Source organism: Protobothrops mucrosquamatus, unplaced genomic scaffold (genome assembly GCF_001527695.2).
Source record: "Protobothrops mucrosquamatus isolate PMUCROS unplaced genomic scaffold, P.Mucros_1.0 scaffold48, whole genome shotgun sequence".
Taxonomy (NCBI): domain Eukaryota; kingdom Metazoa; phylum Chordata; class Lepidosauria; order Squamata; family Viperidae; genus Protobothrops; species Protobothrops mucrosquamatus.
The window spans coordinates 1,735,942-1,753,414 of NW_015386430.1; the positions used below are offsets into that span (position 1 = coordinate 1,735,942).

At 35.5% G+C, this 17,473-nt stretch overlaps 1 protein-coding gene across 3 annotated transcripts in view; it reads right to left on the bottom strand.

Moving 5' to 3' along the window:
• Positions 1 to 17,473, bottom strand: part of NT5C3A (5'-nucleotidase, cytosolic IIIA) — a 53,424-nt gene that overhangs the window by 13,875 nt on the left and 22,076 nt on the right. For 2 of the 3 annotated variants that reach the window (XM_015811754.2, XM_015811755.1), the window contains exon 2: positions 1,657 to 1,755. In XM_015811754.2, the coding sequence (XP_015667240.1) occupies positions 1,657 to 1,755 (99 nt within the window). Of the gene's footprint in view, positions 1 to 1,656; positions 1,756 to 5,399; positions 5,507 to 5,941; positions 6,048 to 17,473 lie in introns of those variants that run through there. The other variant, XM_015811753.1, reaches the window with a different exon arrangement.

Genomic DNA, 17,473 nt, shown 5'->3' on the forward strand with positions numbered 1-17,473 from the left:
CTTCCTTTCCCCTTCAATCTCCTTCCTTCTCCATCTCCTTCCTTTCCCCTTCAATCTTCCTTCCCCTTCCCTCCCTCCCAACATTTTTGAGCAAGGAAGAATAAGCTTCTCCAGCGAGCATTGCTATATTGTTTTTGTGATTAATCACTATGCTTTAATTATGTTCAATTCGTAACAATGAAAATACACCCTTGCATATCAGATATTTACATTACTATTCATAACAGTAGCAAAATTACAGTTATGAAGTAGCAACGAAAATAACTTTATGGTTGGGGGTCACCACAACATGAGGAACTGTATTAAAGGGTTGCGGCATTAGGAAGGTTGAGAACCACTGCTTTATGCCAAGGTGGGACTTGAACTTACAGTCTTTTAGTTTCTAGACTGCTGCCTTAATCACTAGCTTGTCTCTTGGAACAACATACAAACTACTAAAATATATATGCTTATTATACAATCACCATCTCAGCTAAACCAAGAAGGTCTTTTATATTAGTTCTTTAAGAGTTATTTTAAAAACCAGAACCATGATATTAAGCCATAACACATTTGACTGGATTTATTTAGTATCCATATGAACCAGCCACTATGATGTGTAAATCTTGGTGTAAAGCTGAATTTAGGATTCCTTAATCTTTTTTACCGTGAAGGCATGGCAAATAAAAAAAAACCATTTTCCAGAAGACAATTTTGTGAAGTTGCTACCTATAATCCCTATTAGGCCCCCACTCTATCTTATTTCTTGGAAGTAGGCATACTTTCCACTTAAGCATCTGACTCTAGCCACTTACTATTTTATTTTCCAAAAATGCCTTTTCACCTTATGTGGATCTCAGAGTCATCCTTGAAAACAGAAATGAGGAATTTTTTTTGCTTTCCAAACTAATTTAAAAAATAGAGTAAATTAGACAGAAAGCCTTGCAGAGGCATATAGAAGTAATCTCTTTGTATGATTGAAGTAAAGGAATTTCTAAGTACACTGTCCTGCATAACAATGATGCCTACAAATAAACCAAGGAAGACTTTTCAAAATATAGTTAAAAGGTAAAAATGTAAATATTTAATTTAATTTATAGAAGTATGTATTTATTACTAACCAACTTTTTAACTTAAAAGAACTCTAGATGCAGCCTACATTTTTAATTTCAGTTTCATTCACAATTAATGACCTGTTTGTTCATTTGGAGATTTATCAAGCTACTAAAAATGTGTGTCCTTTACTGCAATTCTATAATTACACCAAAGACATAAACTGACTCACTGATATAAATTCAGATATAAATGGAATCATCTCTCTCAGGGTCAGTTACTGTACATCATAGTTTTATTCTCTCTCTCTCTCTCTCTACACACACACACACACACACAATTTGTGTATGTATATATACATACATACATCAAGCACAGCATGAATGACAGAAATAAAGGAGTGTCATTAGATATAATGTACTCACTGATACTTTGTTGGAGAGTCAGAGCAAAACTTACATACTAAGTAAACTATCATGGTTTATACATGATAGTTTACTTAGTAAATATAATCCTGCTTCATACTGGGCTTCAAACTGAAACAGGAAAACAGCTGATCTGGTCTATGATGAAACCAATTAGCATTTTATGTTCTTAATTTTTATAATAATGTTTGCTCTTTACTTGAAGTTTGGCAGCTCCTCCTTTGATGAGACCACAGATAATTTCTTCTACCCTTTCTGGATCTTTGATATGGACAGTTTTCTTCTGAAATTCTGGCATCTGAAAAAAGTAAAAAAAAAATGGGTATTAATTTTTACACATAAAAATTTATCAAGATAAGTAAAAATAAGGAAAAATGCTATCATAGTAAAGAATGTAAAAATTAAACTACTTTCAAAAAGGAAAAGTAGAGGACATATTGATTCAACATAGGCATAAATTATACAGTCAACCTATCTTTTACAGAACAGATGGGGTAGTTATAAATATATTAAAATTTCTGAAGATATCAAAAATAATGTTGGTACTGATGTTACCAAAATGGTGTATGCAGATATATCAATAATATAATTTCACATAGCAATTTTAAATATAAAAATATTTACAAACATAAGATTACTATTGATATTTGGCTTCAATTCTGATTTATTATGAGTATGAGTACAAGTCCAAATATTCACATCTTCCTGAATTTCATTCATAGTTCTCTATATATACCATAAATATACCATTTATTTATAGTACACACAATAAATACTATATTATACTACATACCTAACAAATAACATGAGAGAAAATCAGTAAGTCAAAAAGAAAGAATTCAAAATCCTATGCTTCAAGCAGGTCTTCCAAGAAAAGTGCACATCTCTATTATTTGCTTCAAATAGGAGTGACAAACAATTAGATCATCAACAGTCACATTATTGCTGAATAAGAACATACATAATGCTATAATGGCATGATAGGAATATCCTTTGAGGAAGAATGACATACTTCTTGCTTATCCAACAATTAATTGGTTTATTAAATTTGTAGTCCTAGACATGTGCATAGCTATGATTAAGTTTAGAAATATCTACTGACATAGGTATAGCTAGCTGTAGTCATTCCTGCTTTGCTGCATGTAGGAAAAATAGATATGTAGTTCCAAAGGATCAGCTCTGTATTGCTTGAAAAATCTTTTTAGAAGATTTAAGAACTTTAAAATTATGTAATAGTAGAAATTTATTTAGATTATGGATACATTATAAAAAGTCTATAAGAAATCTATATGATGGTTTATATTTGCATCTGTTACGATTTAACATCCTATAAAAATATTCATAAAAATACAATATTAGTGTTATTCCTGAATATTCATGCAGGCTTACTCTGGCATTTTATTTTTATTACTGCTTTTCAAAAATAATAGATAAAAAGCACACTTGTTGTTTAGAGCCACAATTATGAAATAATCTAAGTAGCATTTATATAAAACAGTGTAGTGTAAAAACAAATTAGAATGAGATGGGAGAAACATGTGCATTGGCAGAACCCAATGAAAGCTTTAGCACAGAAAATGCATAACCTTTCAGTGGTGTCTTTCTAAAAATAACATAGCATACAGTTTTAAGAAAGATAAACAAGGTTTATGATACTAATTTTTTGAATTCTCTTAATAGATAAACATCCAAATGCCTAAGTATTTTCAAAATTCTCTGTCCTTAAATAATTTCCCCTCTGGCATAAATACATGGAAAAGAACTTATTTTAACTGATTCTCATAAAAGTAATCTATAAAACTTTGTCTCCCTATATTGATTTAATTGATTTACAGTAGTCAGTAGACTACATTGTCATAAAATATATCTTTTTAAAACATTATTTATCTTAATGGAATAATACAATAGTACATTATTAGGTAAAGTATTTTTCTGGAAAGGTTCAGTTGTCCTATATTTCTAAACGGTAAGATGAATTAATGTTTTCTGTTCAGTAAATTGCTTATAACAATTATTTCAGTATATTGGTTTTTCCTACTTTTGTGGTTACTGAATCATTGACTTCAATGGTTAATAATACTTCTGATTGATTTGGAGATGTAATCTATATACAGTTCATTAAATCACTGCATTTCCCTATCTTCACCTCATTTTTCTATCAATAATCCAAACTGATAGGAAAATACATAGGAAATGGTAAATTTGAAACAAGTATGTGATCCTAGTATTGCTAACTCTTAAATATAATCTAATTGTTAATGTAGCAATAATTGTCAAACACTAACATAGAGCAGAGAATATCATTTGTTGAAGGGACAAGGTTTTACTTTATTTCCCCAAATTCCCAGAATCTTAATTTCTAGAGTTTGCTAACAGAAACATAGAATTTATTCTATCATTACAACTTCCTGAATTACTTTATTAATTGCTACAAGAGTGGTAGAATTAGATAGAAAGGTACAAATTTAAAATAATAAGTTTCCTAAGTCACTTAGAAAATACCATGCATTTATATAAGAAAACTATGTTTTTTAGGTAGTAAAACCACATGTTCACATGAAAAAGTAGGTTAGTGCATTATGTTTTTGCTGAAATTGTTAACTTGTTTGAGAAACTACTGACAAATTATCGAGGAGGAGCAGATTAGGAAAAGAGTATGGAATAAATGATGACTTTTTTCATACTTCTAAGAACTGCTGAACCATCTTATTTATTTGATTTTTACCACACCTTTCCCACTCTGCACTCTCAATATTCAAATAGATATCAGCTTGTAGTAGCTGCCATATAGACATTTTTCAATGGCTTAAAAATAAAACGTTACAAAGGTAAATGGCTTTTATTCAATTTCTTGCCCTAGTATGCTCTTTAAATTTCAATTATTCCAGACCTGGGATAAAATATTGGAAACCATGGTAATAATCACACAGAAATTTACTTTACTTTCTAAGCGTATTTAACTTTCAGATTATATTTCCATCTTTAAGGAAATATGATCAGAACTGAAATCTCAGATCTACTCAGCTTTCAAATTGATCAAATACAAGTTTCATGTTTATTTAAACTAATAACAAAAACTATTAAAAGATTAAATTTCCTTCAATGAAATTTAAATATAATAAATATCTCATTTAAGAATATCTTTCCAGCTACAAAACCACTATGAAATATCTATAACAGGTATGTCAAACTGCCCGCCCATGGGCCGGATGCGTCATGCCGAAACTGCGCCCACCCCATTACCGGCAATGGAAAAAAAGTCGCGATACGTCACGACACATCATGTGATGTTGCGAGTTTGACACCCCTGATCTATAATTTTAACATAGTTCCATTTTTACACTAAACCATAGATTGGCAAAGGAAAAAAAAAGTAATGTAACCATCCAGTTAGCTTTCATAAGGCTTGATAATAAACCTGCAAAATTTATGTTCTAGATTATATTCAGAATTGTTCTTTAATTTTTTTATATTTGTTAACAAATAAAATTATTTTTGGGAGAAGAATGCAGTTCCAAGATCTTAAAATAGGATAAATATTAATTTGCCAATCATACACATAAAAGATATATCTCATTTTTTTAAACCGCTGTTATGATGCAATGGATGAAATATAGTTCAGATTCATTTGTAAAGTCCATGAGCGCAAACTAATCTAAACAAAATTGGATGGATTTTATACTGTAGATATTATTATTGAATAAAAGGATGCATTTATACTAAAGAGAAAGATGCTTGCTAAATGTTTTGAATTTTTCTAAAGAAAATTCTCACATTTAAAAGAATTGTTTAGCATATTATCTGATGAAACTAAACCCTCTAGATTTGCAACTCTGTTGAACTTTGCATCTGCCATGCATACAAGAATATGCCGAAGTCTAGTAATTTTAGGATAAGAAGCTTGTCAGAATTTTTCTTCATTTTTTTTTTTAAAGTAGGTACCTGTGCGCTGACTTTAAGGCACCTTTGCTTCTTCGGTTCTTGATCTTTTCCTACTGCAACTGCACAGATGACAAGCAGACTCCAGAGATGCAGGGCTTGCATACAGGCTGCCAACAAAAATCAAGCGAATGGCTTAGGAAATGGTCTGCTATATTATCCAATCTTCAGAATTAGTCTGTATAAACATGGTATATAGGTTTATCTGAATAGCTCCAATTATATGAGTTTTATAAATATTTCAATAGTTCACCCTTTTTCAAACACTACCAGAACAGTCTTATGTATGTTTACTCAGAAACAAATATATACTTCCCTTAATAGGGTTTATTTCCAGGAAATTTATATTGGAGCACAAAGTTAGCTTGCAACCCTACAGTGCTTATTCTTTCTAGGATATAAACCCTACTTAACACATATGAATTGTTCCTTTGTTAAGGAACACAGAACTCTCCTGCATAGTATTCAGAATTTAAGACAAGCTATCAGATAACGATAAAAAACAGCACAAAACTAATTCATTAGTATTAACTTGAAAACAATACCTCTGTTTACAATTCACCTCTTGGCTTGTGAAAAGCACAGCTGCAGCAATGAAAAGAATTTTTCAGCTCAGTAAATACTAATATAGCAGCACAAGGTGCAGCTGAGGGCGTTTCCAAAAGCAGCTTGACTAATCCCTGGGCAAAAAAAAAAAAACCAACCCCAAGTCTTGTGACGTATATCAGGAAGGCAGGGCTCAACAATCTAGCTTGTTAGATTGATAGATGACCTACTGGGATACCGACAACAGAAGCTCAGAACCAAAAACAGTCTCATAGACAAATAGAGCAGGAAAGTGGGGGAGGAGATTGTTATAACACAAGCAATCTGAAATCTGAAAGACAGAAAGCTGAAAGGTAGTTACAAAACAAAAGTAATTTTTGAAGAAAAAGAATGGGCAATAGATGGGAAGATTTTGGATTATACACTTTTCATTATATTCTACAGATCACAAGTCTATAAAAGTGCATAAAACAGTGGTGGAGAGAACTAATAAAATGTAAATAGCAGAACTACCATGTCAGAAAGTAGAATTAAAATTTAAAATTATCTGACATATTTGTATCTAAGATGCTTATGAATGTTCAAGGAAAACTAAAGATGCAGCAAAAGAAGCACCTCAGCTGATCTTGAAATAGTTTAACTACATTTGTTAAGTGCTTTGAAAAGTGAATCAATGTCAGACCAAATCTATGTCAACTACTAGGCATGATAGTATGAATAGGCACCACAAGATTTCCCAGTGAGTTGGAATTTAGAACTGTAAATAGTGGAAAGACATATATCTTATGAGCATTTCATAATGGAAAAAGTCCCTTCAAAGCTATAGGTTGAATAAAGAGGAATAGTTTTTAAAGACTGAAATTGTGATGAATTCCAACAGAGAGCAAAGATGTTTATAACAAGTGATAACTACACTACAAAATTAGTAAACCCCAGATGGATTTGGATTAGATAGTTTCCCCCTCAAGGAATAATAAAATGATGACGGGAAAGAAAGGGGGCAACCTAGTTTTGTTTTGAAGCTATTTTTTGATTAAAAACTTGGCTTAAATGAGGCTGCCAGCAAAGACTTTAATGTTTTACTTCAAAGGAAAAAATGAAGGCTTTTCTTCCTTGTCAATGTTTTCTTATTTGAGATACACTAGAATTAACTGTATTCTAGTATTGTTTATTAAATAAATTGGGATAACTGATGAGTTCATCAAATCAAATATGTGCTAGGAGTTTAGGCTTTTAACAGATTCAGGATTATCTTTTGGCTACTATACTGGTAATCCTTAATGGTTTATTTAGTGATCATTCAAAGTTACAACGGACCTAAAAAAAGTGACTTATGACTGTTTTTCATACTTACGACCACTTTAACATCACCATAGTCATGTGACCAAAATTTAGATGCTTGGCAACTAGTTCATAATTATGATGGTTGCAGTATCCCAGGGTCATGTGATCACCTTTTGTGTCCTTCTGACAAGCAAAATCAGTGGCGAGTCAGATTCACTTAATAACCATGTTACTAACTTAACTGTAGTGATTGACTTAAATTTACAAGAATGATTGTAAATTGGGGCAAAAATCATTTAACAAATGTGTCACTTAGGAACAGAAATTTTGGGTTCAATTGTGGTCATAGGTTGAGGACTACTTGTACTCCAGACTTTATGTCAATGCCTTGCCCTGAATTCGTTAGAAAGCTATTGGTCCAACAACAAACCTGGAGGATTTCAAAAGAAAGAACTCTAGGCGAGTCTAAACCTGACCAATCTGCAATTATATCTAATGAGAGATGCAATAAATCAATGTCAATACTTTCTTATGTAAATAAATACTAACTTGGTCTATGAAAAAAAATCCATCAGTTTTAAAAATATAAGTTTAATAAGGGAATGATGCCACACTAGAATATAACATTTGGGGAAGTTAGGACTTTAGAATCGCAACAAAATTTGACTAGACAAATATAATTAATGGAGTAAATGGAGCAAATGGGTTTGATAAAAAGAACTGTTACTACCAACATCTACTTCAGGCAACCCAAATGCAACAGAATCAACAAAATCAAAATTAAAAGGATAATAGGAAACAGAAGACTGGAAAATGCAATTACAGACAGAGATTGTAAAGCACACTATGAATTATTAATATCAAATATATGGCTTAAGCATGAAAAAAATAAAGATAGTAGGAGTACTGATCCATAGTTCAAAAATGCCTTACATCTTTTTTTGGTCCTTCTTGGTAAGGTTTACACTGATATTTTCCCCAGGGGAACAATCAACTACTCTGTCACTTGAAATATTCTTATCCTCTATTATCTTTTTTATATTTGTCATTACCTGCCTCTTTATTTTTTCTAAAACATGTTGTGCCTTTATCTATTCCTGAGCTCAAGAAAACAAGTTATCTTCCACCTTCACCTCTTGATAATCTATACATTTACTGAATTTGCAGGTTGCCTCTGCTTTTTTAATAGCTAAGACATTAATTCACTTTCTATTTTTTATTTTAACCATGAGCTCTTTTCTCTCTACCTTTAGCTAACAAAATGAAATCTCATATCTCAAACTGTTACTGTTTTGACTTCCATTTTTGATTCAAAATTATTTCTTCCAATCTTTCCATTCTTATGTTTATCTATTGGGATTTCCTTAGAACAGTTACAAGTTATTAAGTGAGAAACAAGCTAGGAACGATTTGCCCCAGCAGTCATTAAATCCATATAATGATTGTTCTAAACCAAGGGTCACCAACTCCCGGTCTGTGGACCAGTACCGGGCCGCGGCATCCCAGCAACCGGTCCATACAAACAAGCAAAGCCCCATCCACGGGATGAAGGCAGCACACAAAACCATGCACCCTCTGGTCCATGGAAAAAACTTTCTCCATGGAACCGGTCCTTGGTGCCCAAACAGTTGGGGACCTCTGTTCTAAACCAAGCTAATGGTTTACTAAACTCTTGCTATATATGTTTATGAGATAGGAGACCTTGGCTCTGTGCACAGCTATTCTAGTAAACTAAGACACCAATAATATGGGCTGTAGTTTGTTTTAAAGAACAAAAGATACTCATGCTCAGATTCAGTATTAACTTCTCCCAGAAAGAATTCCTGTTCAGATTTTTTTCTGAATAGTAATATTGTTTTAATTCAACTTAACTATATTGGCTTAAATATAATAATATATATCAGAAAAAATGTTATTTTAAACAGCCATTATTGAACCATGAGATGTGCAGCAAATAAATTTGATGATAATAGTAAATGATGATGATGATATTAATCATCATCATCATCATCATCATCATCATCATCATCATCATCTAATGTAGTCCAGCAGCATCTAGTGGAAAACAATCTCTTTCCACTTGAGCAGAAAGAAAACTGCTCCTACAGCAGAGGAACAAATGATCAACTCCTAACTGACAAAATGATTTTGGAAAACTGCAAGAGAAGGGCGACCAATCTGAATGTAGCATGGATTGACTACCAAAAGGCATTCGACTCTCTGCCATATGACTGGATAATCAAGTGCCTAGAAATAACAGGAGTCAGTAAAAACATTAGAAGCTTTGTACAAAGACTGATGGAACAATGGAAGACACAATTGCAGGTCAATTGTGAGAGACTGGGAGAGGTAAATATTAAGAGAGAAATATTTCAGGGAGATTCACTATCACTACTACTATTTCTCATTGCACTATTTTCTCTATCAACAATACTGAATAACCCAGGCCATGGCTATCAAAAATCAAAAACATCTGTCAGACTATCCCACCTCCTTTATATGGACGATCTGAAGCTGTATGGAAAAACGCCATCGAAAATAGAATCGTTGCTCAACCCTGTCTGTAAATATAGCCAAGATAGTGCAATGGAATTTGGACTGAACAAATGTGCCACACTCACTATCAAACAAGGAAAAATAGTGAAAACTGAAAGAATCAAGATGCCCCACAAAAATAACATTAAGAGTCTCAATAAAGATGATTACCTGGGTATACTTCAAGCTGACAGCATCAAGCACATTGAAGTCAACAAAAAGATTAGAGGTGAATACATCAAGAGAGTGAAGAAGATCTTAAAGTCCAAACTCAATGGAGGAAATACCATCAAGGCAATTAACACCTGGGCAATTCCAGTCATTAGATACACAGCAATGGATAAGAAGACCAGAAAAATAATAACAATGAATAATGACTCTTCATTCTCCCAGCAACATTGACAGACACTATCTACTGAGACAAACACATGGGCATGGAATGTTGCAAGTATATCAGATGGTTGAAGAAGAAAAATTGGCTTTGGAAGAATATCTGAAGGACAATGAAGAAGATGCACTGAAGTTAGAATGCCAGGAAGGCTTACTGACTACTAGAGAGACCAAACTGGCCTACAAGAAAGACCAAATGAAAAACAGAATGGAGGCTGGAAAGATAAAGCACTACATGGCCAGTACATTAAAAAAAAATAGCAGGGAAAACAGGTAACAATGAAACCTGGCGATGCTAAGAGCAGGAAAGTTGAAGAAAGAGACCAAGGGACTAATTCTGGTTGCACAAGACCAAGCCTTAAGGACAAATGCATACAAAACCAGGACTGAGAAGACAGCAACAGCAATAGGTGCCACCTATGCAAAGAAGCTGAAGAAACAGTGGACCACCTGGTAATCTGCTACAAGAAGATCCCACAGACTGACTATAAGCAGCAGCCTGACAAAGTAGCAACAATGGTGCATTGGAAGATCTGCAAGAAATATTTGCTTGCAAGCAAAATCTGGTGGGACCATAAAATAGGGATAGAAATTGAAGAAATTAAATTGCTCTGGGACTTTAGAATTCAGACAGACAGGTAACTGCCACACAACACCCTGGACTTAACAACTGTTGATAAGAAAGACAAAAAAGTCTGGATAGTGGCTGTGGCAGTGTCTTGAGACAGCAGAATAGAAGAGAAAAAACTGGAGAAGTTGACAAAATACAAAAACCTGTAAATAGAAATAGAAAGACTGTGGCAAAAGCAATAAAAATAGTAACCAATAGTAATAGGTGCTGTGGGTGCAATCCCAAAGCAACTGGAGCACCACTTGAACACCATTGGCATTGACAAATTCACCATCAGTCAATTGCAAAAGGCAGCTTTACTCATCCTGCGACAATATCTGTAACACCATCAAACATCCACATCTGCCTATCCCAGGTTCTTGGAAAGAACTCGATAGGTAGACAAAAATGCCAAACCCTGACTGAACATCTAGCTGACTGTGCAATGATCAATAATAATAATAATAAATAAGAAACAAAAAATCTCCAAAATTGTGTACTTTACTTGTGGGAATAATATATTATTTTAACAGAAATGTAATATGACAAAAATATTTCTCTTTGTGTGTGTAGATGAACTACATCTATAATCTATTTATGATAAAGTATAGTTATAAAGGTAATTATAGGTGAAATCTATAATAAACTGAGTGAAAATTTAAATAGAAGTCCACTTCCAAATATGAAGTATTCTATTAAGTTTGATTACAGCAGATTTTGATAATAGGATAAAATTTATCAAAAAGACAAGTAACATACCAGGAAAATAGGATAAAATTTATCAAAAAGACAAGTAACATACCAGGAAAACTTACTAAGTAGTGGAGAGACCAAACTGGCCTACCAAAGGATCAAATGAAGAATAGAAGAGTATGCCAGTATATACAAAATAGCAGGCAAAGCAAATACTGTAATAGTAATATCTCACAATGGCTAAGAGCAGGACAACTGAAGAACGAGACAAAGGGGTTAATTCTGGCTACACAAGAACAAGCCTTAAGAACACACACATACCTAGTTAGAATAGAGCAGTGATGGCGAACCTTTTAGAGACCGAGTGCCCAAACTGCAACCCAAAATCCACTTATGCATCGTCGGGTGCCGGGTGGGTGTGGCCCATTGGGTGGCCGTGGCTACGGTGGTAACAGCAGACTGGGTGGGACTAAAAAGTTCAATCAATCAATTCCAACTTTGCAAGATCTTTTTTTTTTCCGCGAGAAGTTGAAATTGACTGATTGAACCTTTTTTTTTTGTACACAGCGGCGGAGGCCTAAAGCAAAAAGGTTTTATAAAACCCAGCTGAAGGCCTAGGACTGGGGCGACGGCGCGCGTGCCCACAGAGAGGGCTCTGAGTGCCGCCTCTGGCACCCGTGCCATAGGTTCGCCACCACTGGAATAGAGAATAGAGAATACAGCAACAGACAGCAAATGCTGCCTCTGCAAAAAAAACTGCAAGAAGATCACACAGACTCACTACCAACTAACCGCATGACAAAGTAGCAGCAATGGAGCATTGGAAGATCTGCAAGAAATACCATTTGCCTGTAAGCAAGAACTAGTGGGACCATAAAATAGAGAAAGCCATAGAAAATGAAGAAGCTAAATTGCTTTGGGACTTTTGAATTCAAACAGACAGGTACTTGCCATATAACACTACAGACAACAGCTAAGGATAAGAAAGACCAAAATGTTTAGATAATGGATGTGGCAGTACCTGAAGACAGCAGAATATAAGAGAAAGAACTGGAGAAGATCTCAAAATATAAAGATCTGCAAACAGAAACAGAACAACTGTGGCAAAAGAAAACAAATGTAGTACCAATAGTAATAGGCACTTTGAGTGCAACCCCAAAGCAGCTGGAGCACTGAACACCATTGACAAAATCACCATCAATCAATTATAAAAAGCAGTTTTACTTGAAAAAAATTGTAACTTGCGACAGTATCTTTAATACCATGAAACATCAACATCTGCCTATCCCAGGTCCTTGGGAAAGACTCAATAGGTGGATAACAATGTCAAATCCAGTCTAAATATCTTGCTGACTCTGTGATGAACCATAATAATTTAACTTAATTACCTTATATCTGCCTGATTCCCAGCAACTTTTAAACTTAATTTTTGATGACCTTGTAATGCAGAAGCTCTCAAAATTATGCAAAAACTAAAGTTTTAGTATTTGTCAAGCATCAAAATGTATGGAAGTCAACAACAGCCCTGCTGCCTTTTTACTACATTAGAAATGCATTATTGCCTACCTAATGCACTAAAAAGTATTTTTGGCTAGAAAGTAGCTAAACATTTGTTTGGAAATTAAGGAATGGTTCCTTCACTCCTTCAGAGAGAGTATCATCTAAATTCTTACGAAACGTATTTCAAGTGCCACAATGTATTCCTAGTCTGATCTTGTGCCATGAGGTTGATTTAACCCAGTGGTTCTCAACCTGTGGGTCGAAACCCCATTTGGGGTCGATCGACCATTTCACGGGGGTCGCCAAGCAAGGCTGTCCATTTTTTTTGTCCGCCATTTTTTTCCCCCTTTTCCGGCGGGTGCCTTACCTCCCTTGGGCTGGGCCAGCTGGTGGTCGGCCTGCTCCATCTCTGTCGCTTGGCAGCTACGCCTCGGCCGGCGCAGGGGGCGGAACCACGCATGCACGGCGCTCCCGGGCAGGGAAAGTCCTTGACTTATGACCGGTTGGGTAGTCCTCGACTTACAACCAGTTTAGTCCTCTACTTACGACCGGTTTAGTCCTCTACTTACGACCGGTTTAGTCCTCGACTTACGACCGGTTGGGGTTGCGGCATTAAAAAGGTTGAGAACCACTGATTTAACCGAAACTGAAACATGTATTTGCACAGATATCTTTTCTAAATGATTAAAGTTACTCTTTCTCCCCATGGACTTAACAGTTATAATTTTAAGTGAATGTTGGGGCAATATATTGCATGCAAAATTAAAGTGCAATGGGCCCTCATGTAATACAATCCTAAAGAGGGGCTACCCCATCAGTATGGGTTCAGTATTATTACTATGCTGATAATATCCAATTATATATCTCCTCCCTAGTCAAACAAGTGATTTGATGATAGTGCTGACCAAGTGTCTGGAGGCTGTTAAAAACATCTGGATGGGAGGAACTACTTTGACTTAACTCTGATAAAACAGTGGCTATCAGTTTTTGGTCCCTTAGGATCAGATAATTCTCTTCTTTGATTCTGGATGGGGTGGCAGTTCCCCAGAATGAGGTGATGTGAAATTTAGGTGTCCACCTAAATTTCAAAGAGCAGGTAGCAACCGTGATTTGGGGGCCTTTGCACAGATTCATCTGCTACTCCAACTGCACCCTTTCCTGGACTGGTAGGCTTTGCTTATAGTTACTCATGCCTTTGTCACCTCCCATATGGATTATTGTAATATGCTCTACAGGTCTTGAACACCACTTGGAAATTTCAATTGGTCCAAAACATAGCAGCACACACAATAACTGGAGCCCCTGGATTATTCATATAACACCTCTGTTGCACAATCTACACTGGCTTCCAATTTCTTTCCAGGTGCAATTAAAGGTGCTAGTCATCAGCTTTAAAACCTTATACGGCATAAAGTCAGACTTTCTGCAGGTCTTCCTTTCCCTAAAGACATCTACTTATCCTACCAGTTCAGCTAGGGTGAGTTCACTCCTATTCCTAAATATTGTTATCTGAGAGAGCTAGGAAGCGTGCTTCTTCCATGACAGCCCTACCCTATGGAATACTTGCCCCCCCGAAGGCCTTTACCCTTTAAGGCTTTAAAGACCTGGCTTTTCCCCCAAGCATTGGGAGATTAGATGATCACACATTCAAATTGTCAGGTGTCAGATTTTTGTTGTTTTTAATGTTATAATTGGTTGTGCCTTTTAATAAATATTATTTTTGGTGTTTTTGATTGGAGATGTTAAAAAACGAAAATTAGAATATTTTGGACATGTGATGCGACATCCAGAAAAATACGGCATACTCCATTTAATCCTCCAGGGAAAGATTGAAGGCAAACAAGGTCCAGGTAGAAGAAGAACATTGTGGCTTCAAAATCTAAGGGACTGGTTTGGACAAAACTCAGCAGCACTTTTTCGTGTGGCTGCTGATAAAAACAGGCTCGTCAACATGATCGCCAACGTCCGATAACGGATATGGCACAAGAAGAAGAAAGTTGGATGAAAATGAGTGGTTTAACAAACAAACAAATTAACAAATATTCAGAGGCAGCCCTTACAAAACAAGTCAAAGATTTGGAAGTCCTACCAGATTGGCTGCTATATCCAAAGATGATGTCTTAGAAAGCCATTTATCTTATTTAAAAGGGGATCAGATGTCTAAACCACATAACAGTTCCCAAATTCAGAAGAACCCTAACCCTAGCAAGATTTAATGTTTTCCCAAGAGCTGTTCTAAAGGGGGAATTACTGGATATTCTATTTCAGGGTTGTCAAACTGGCAGCCCGCAGGCTGGATGCATCACATGCAGACTATGTCCACCCGGCTCCGCAAAGGCAAATAACATTGCGATACGTCACGATACGTCACGTGAGGTGGTCAAGTTTGACACCTGTGTCCTATTTGAACCAGGACTTTTGCCTCTGTGATGAAATAGATCATGAAATGCTAGGCTATATTCTTTTATATTGCTTACAAAGATCCCAGTTGCAACCAATAACACTTTCCAGACTAACCAGATCCATTTTAATTACAGTTGTGAGTTTATTTATTCTATTGTGATTTACAATGTTTTAATATTTATAAATTAGGTCACATCTTGATTACATCCAGGTTTGCTATAGTTTCTATTTACTCACATGCTTTTTGTTTTGTTTTGAGTTAGCACACAATTGTAATATCTAGCCATCTGTCAATAAATTACATCTTAGTTGCAAGTATTTTCTGAATACCTATATTTCTGCTTTCTGTTGCCCCGTATTGCTGTAATTATACACAAATGGGATGAATTATTTCTAGTAACATTGCTTTATTCAAATAAAATGGAACCCATAAAGCTATATATTTAAAGCATTAAAAGTAATTCTATAAAAGGTAAGATAAAAATGAAGGCAAATACATTTCATATGCAAGGAGAAGGAATAAGTCCTTTATAAAGCAACCCTTTTCATCTTTTGATGTGTAAATAAAAATGCCTAATACCAAATAAAATAATTATAGATACTTCTTCTAAATTCCAGTTCATTTTTATTTTAAAATTTTATGCAAATTATGCAGTCCTTATATATGGTATCCTTAAAATCTCCTTAATAATAATAATAATAATAATAATAATAATAATAATAATAATAATAACAACAACAACAACAACAACAACAATAATAATAGTAAAGTTGGAAGGGACCTTGGAGGTCATCAAGTCCAACCCCCTGCTCAGGCAGGTAACCCTATACCGTTTCGGACAAATGGCTGTCCAGTTTCTTCTTAAAAACTTCCAGTGTTGGAGCATTCACTGCTTCTGGAGGCAGGTTGTTCCACTGGTTAATTGTTCTAACTGTCAGGAAGTTTCTCCTTAGTTCTAGGGTGCTTCTCTCTTTGGTTAGTTTCCACTCATTGCTTCTTGTCCTGCCTTCAGGCGCTTTGGAAAATAGCTTGACTCCCTCTTCTTTGTGGCAGCCCCTGAGATATTGGAACACTGCAATCCTGTCCCCCCTCGTCCTTCTTTGTTAAACTAGACATACCCAATTCCAGCAACCGTTCCTTATACGTTTTAGCCTCCAGTCCCCTAATCATCTTTGTTGCTCTTCTCTGTACTTTTTCTAGAGTCTCAACATCTTTTTTACATCGTGGTGACCAAAACTGGATGCAGTATTCCAAGTGTGGCCTTACTAAGGCATTGTAAAGTGGTATTAATACTTCACGTGATCTTGATTCTATTCCTCTGTTAATGCAGCCTAGCACTGTGTTGGCTTTTTTGGCAGCTGCAGCACACTGCTGGCTCATATTTAAATGATTGTCCACTAGGACTCCGAGATTCCTCTCACAGTTACTACTATTGAGCAAGGTACCCCCTATACCAGGGGTAGGCAACCTTGGCTCTTTTATGACTCATGGACTTCAACTCCCAGAATTCCTGAGCCAGCATAGCATAGCATAGCTGGCTCAGGAATTCTGGGAGTTGAAGTCCATGAGTCATAAAAGAGCCAAGGTTGCCTACCCCTGCCTTATACTATATCTGTACATTTGGTTTTTCTTGCCTAAATGTAGAACTTTACTTTTTTCACCATTGAATTTCATTTTGTTAGATAGCACCCAGTGTTCAAGTCTGTCCAGATCTTCCTGTATCCTAAGCCTGTCTTCTGGAGTGCTGGCTATTCCTGCCAGCTTGGTGTCGTCTGCAAATTTGATGAGTTCCTCATCTATCCCCTCATCCAGATCGTTGATGAAGATGTTGAAGAGCACTGGGCCCAGAACAGAGGCCTGGGGCACCCCACTACACACTTTGCTCCATGTAGATGTGGTTCCATTGAGGACCACATGCTGAGTACGGCCGGTCAGCCAGCTACGGATCCATCTGGTGGTGATGCTGTCTAACCCGCATTTTTCTATCTTATCAAGTAGTAGGTTGTGATCTACTTTGTCAAATGCCTTACTGAAGTCCAAGTAAATTATATCCACAGCATTCCTCTGGTCCACTAATTTTGTCACTTGGTCAAAGAATGCAATAAGATTTGTCTG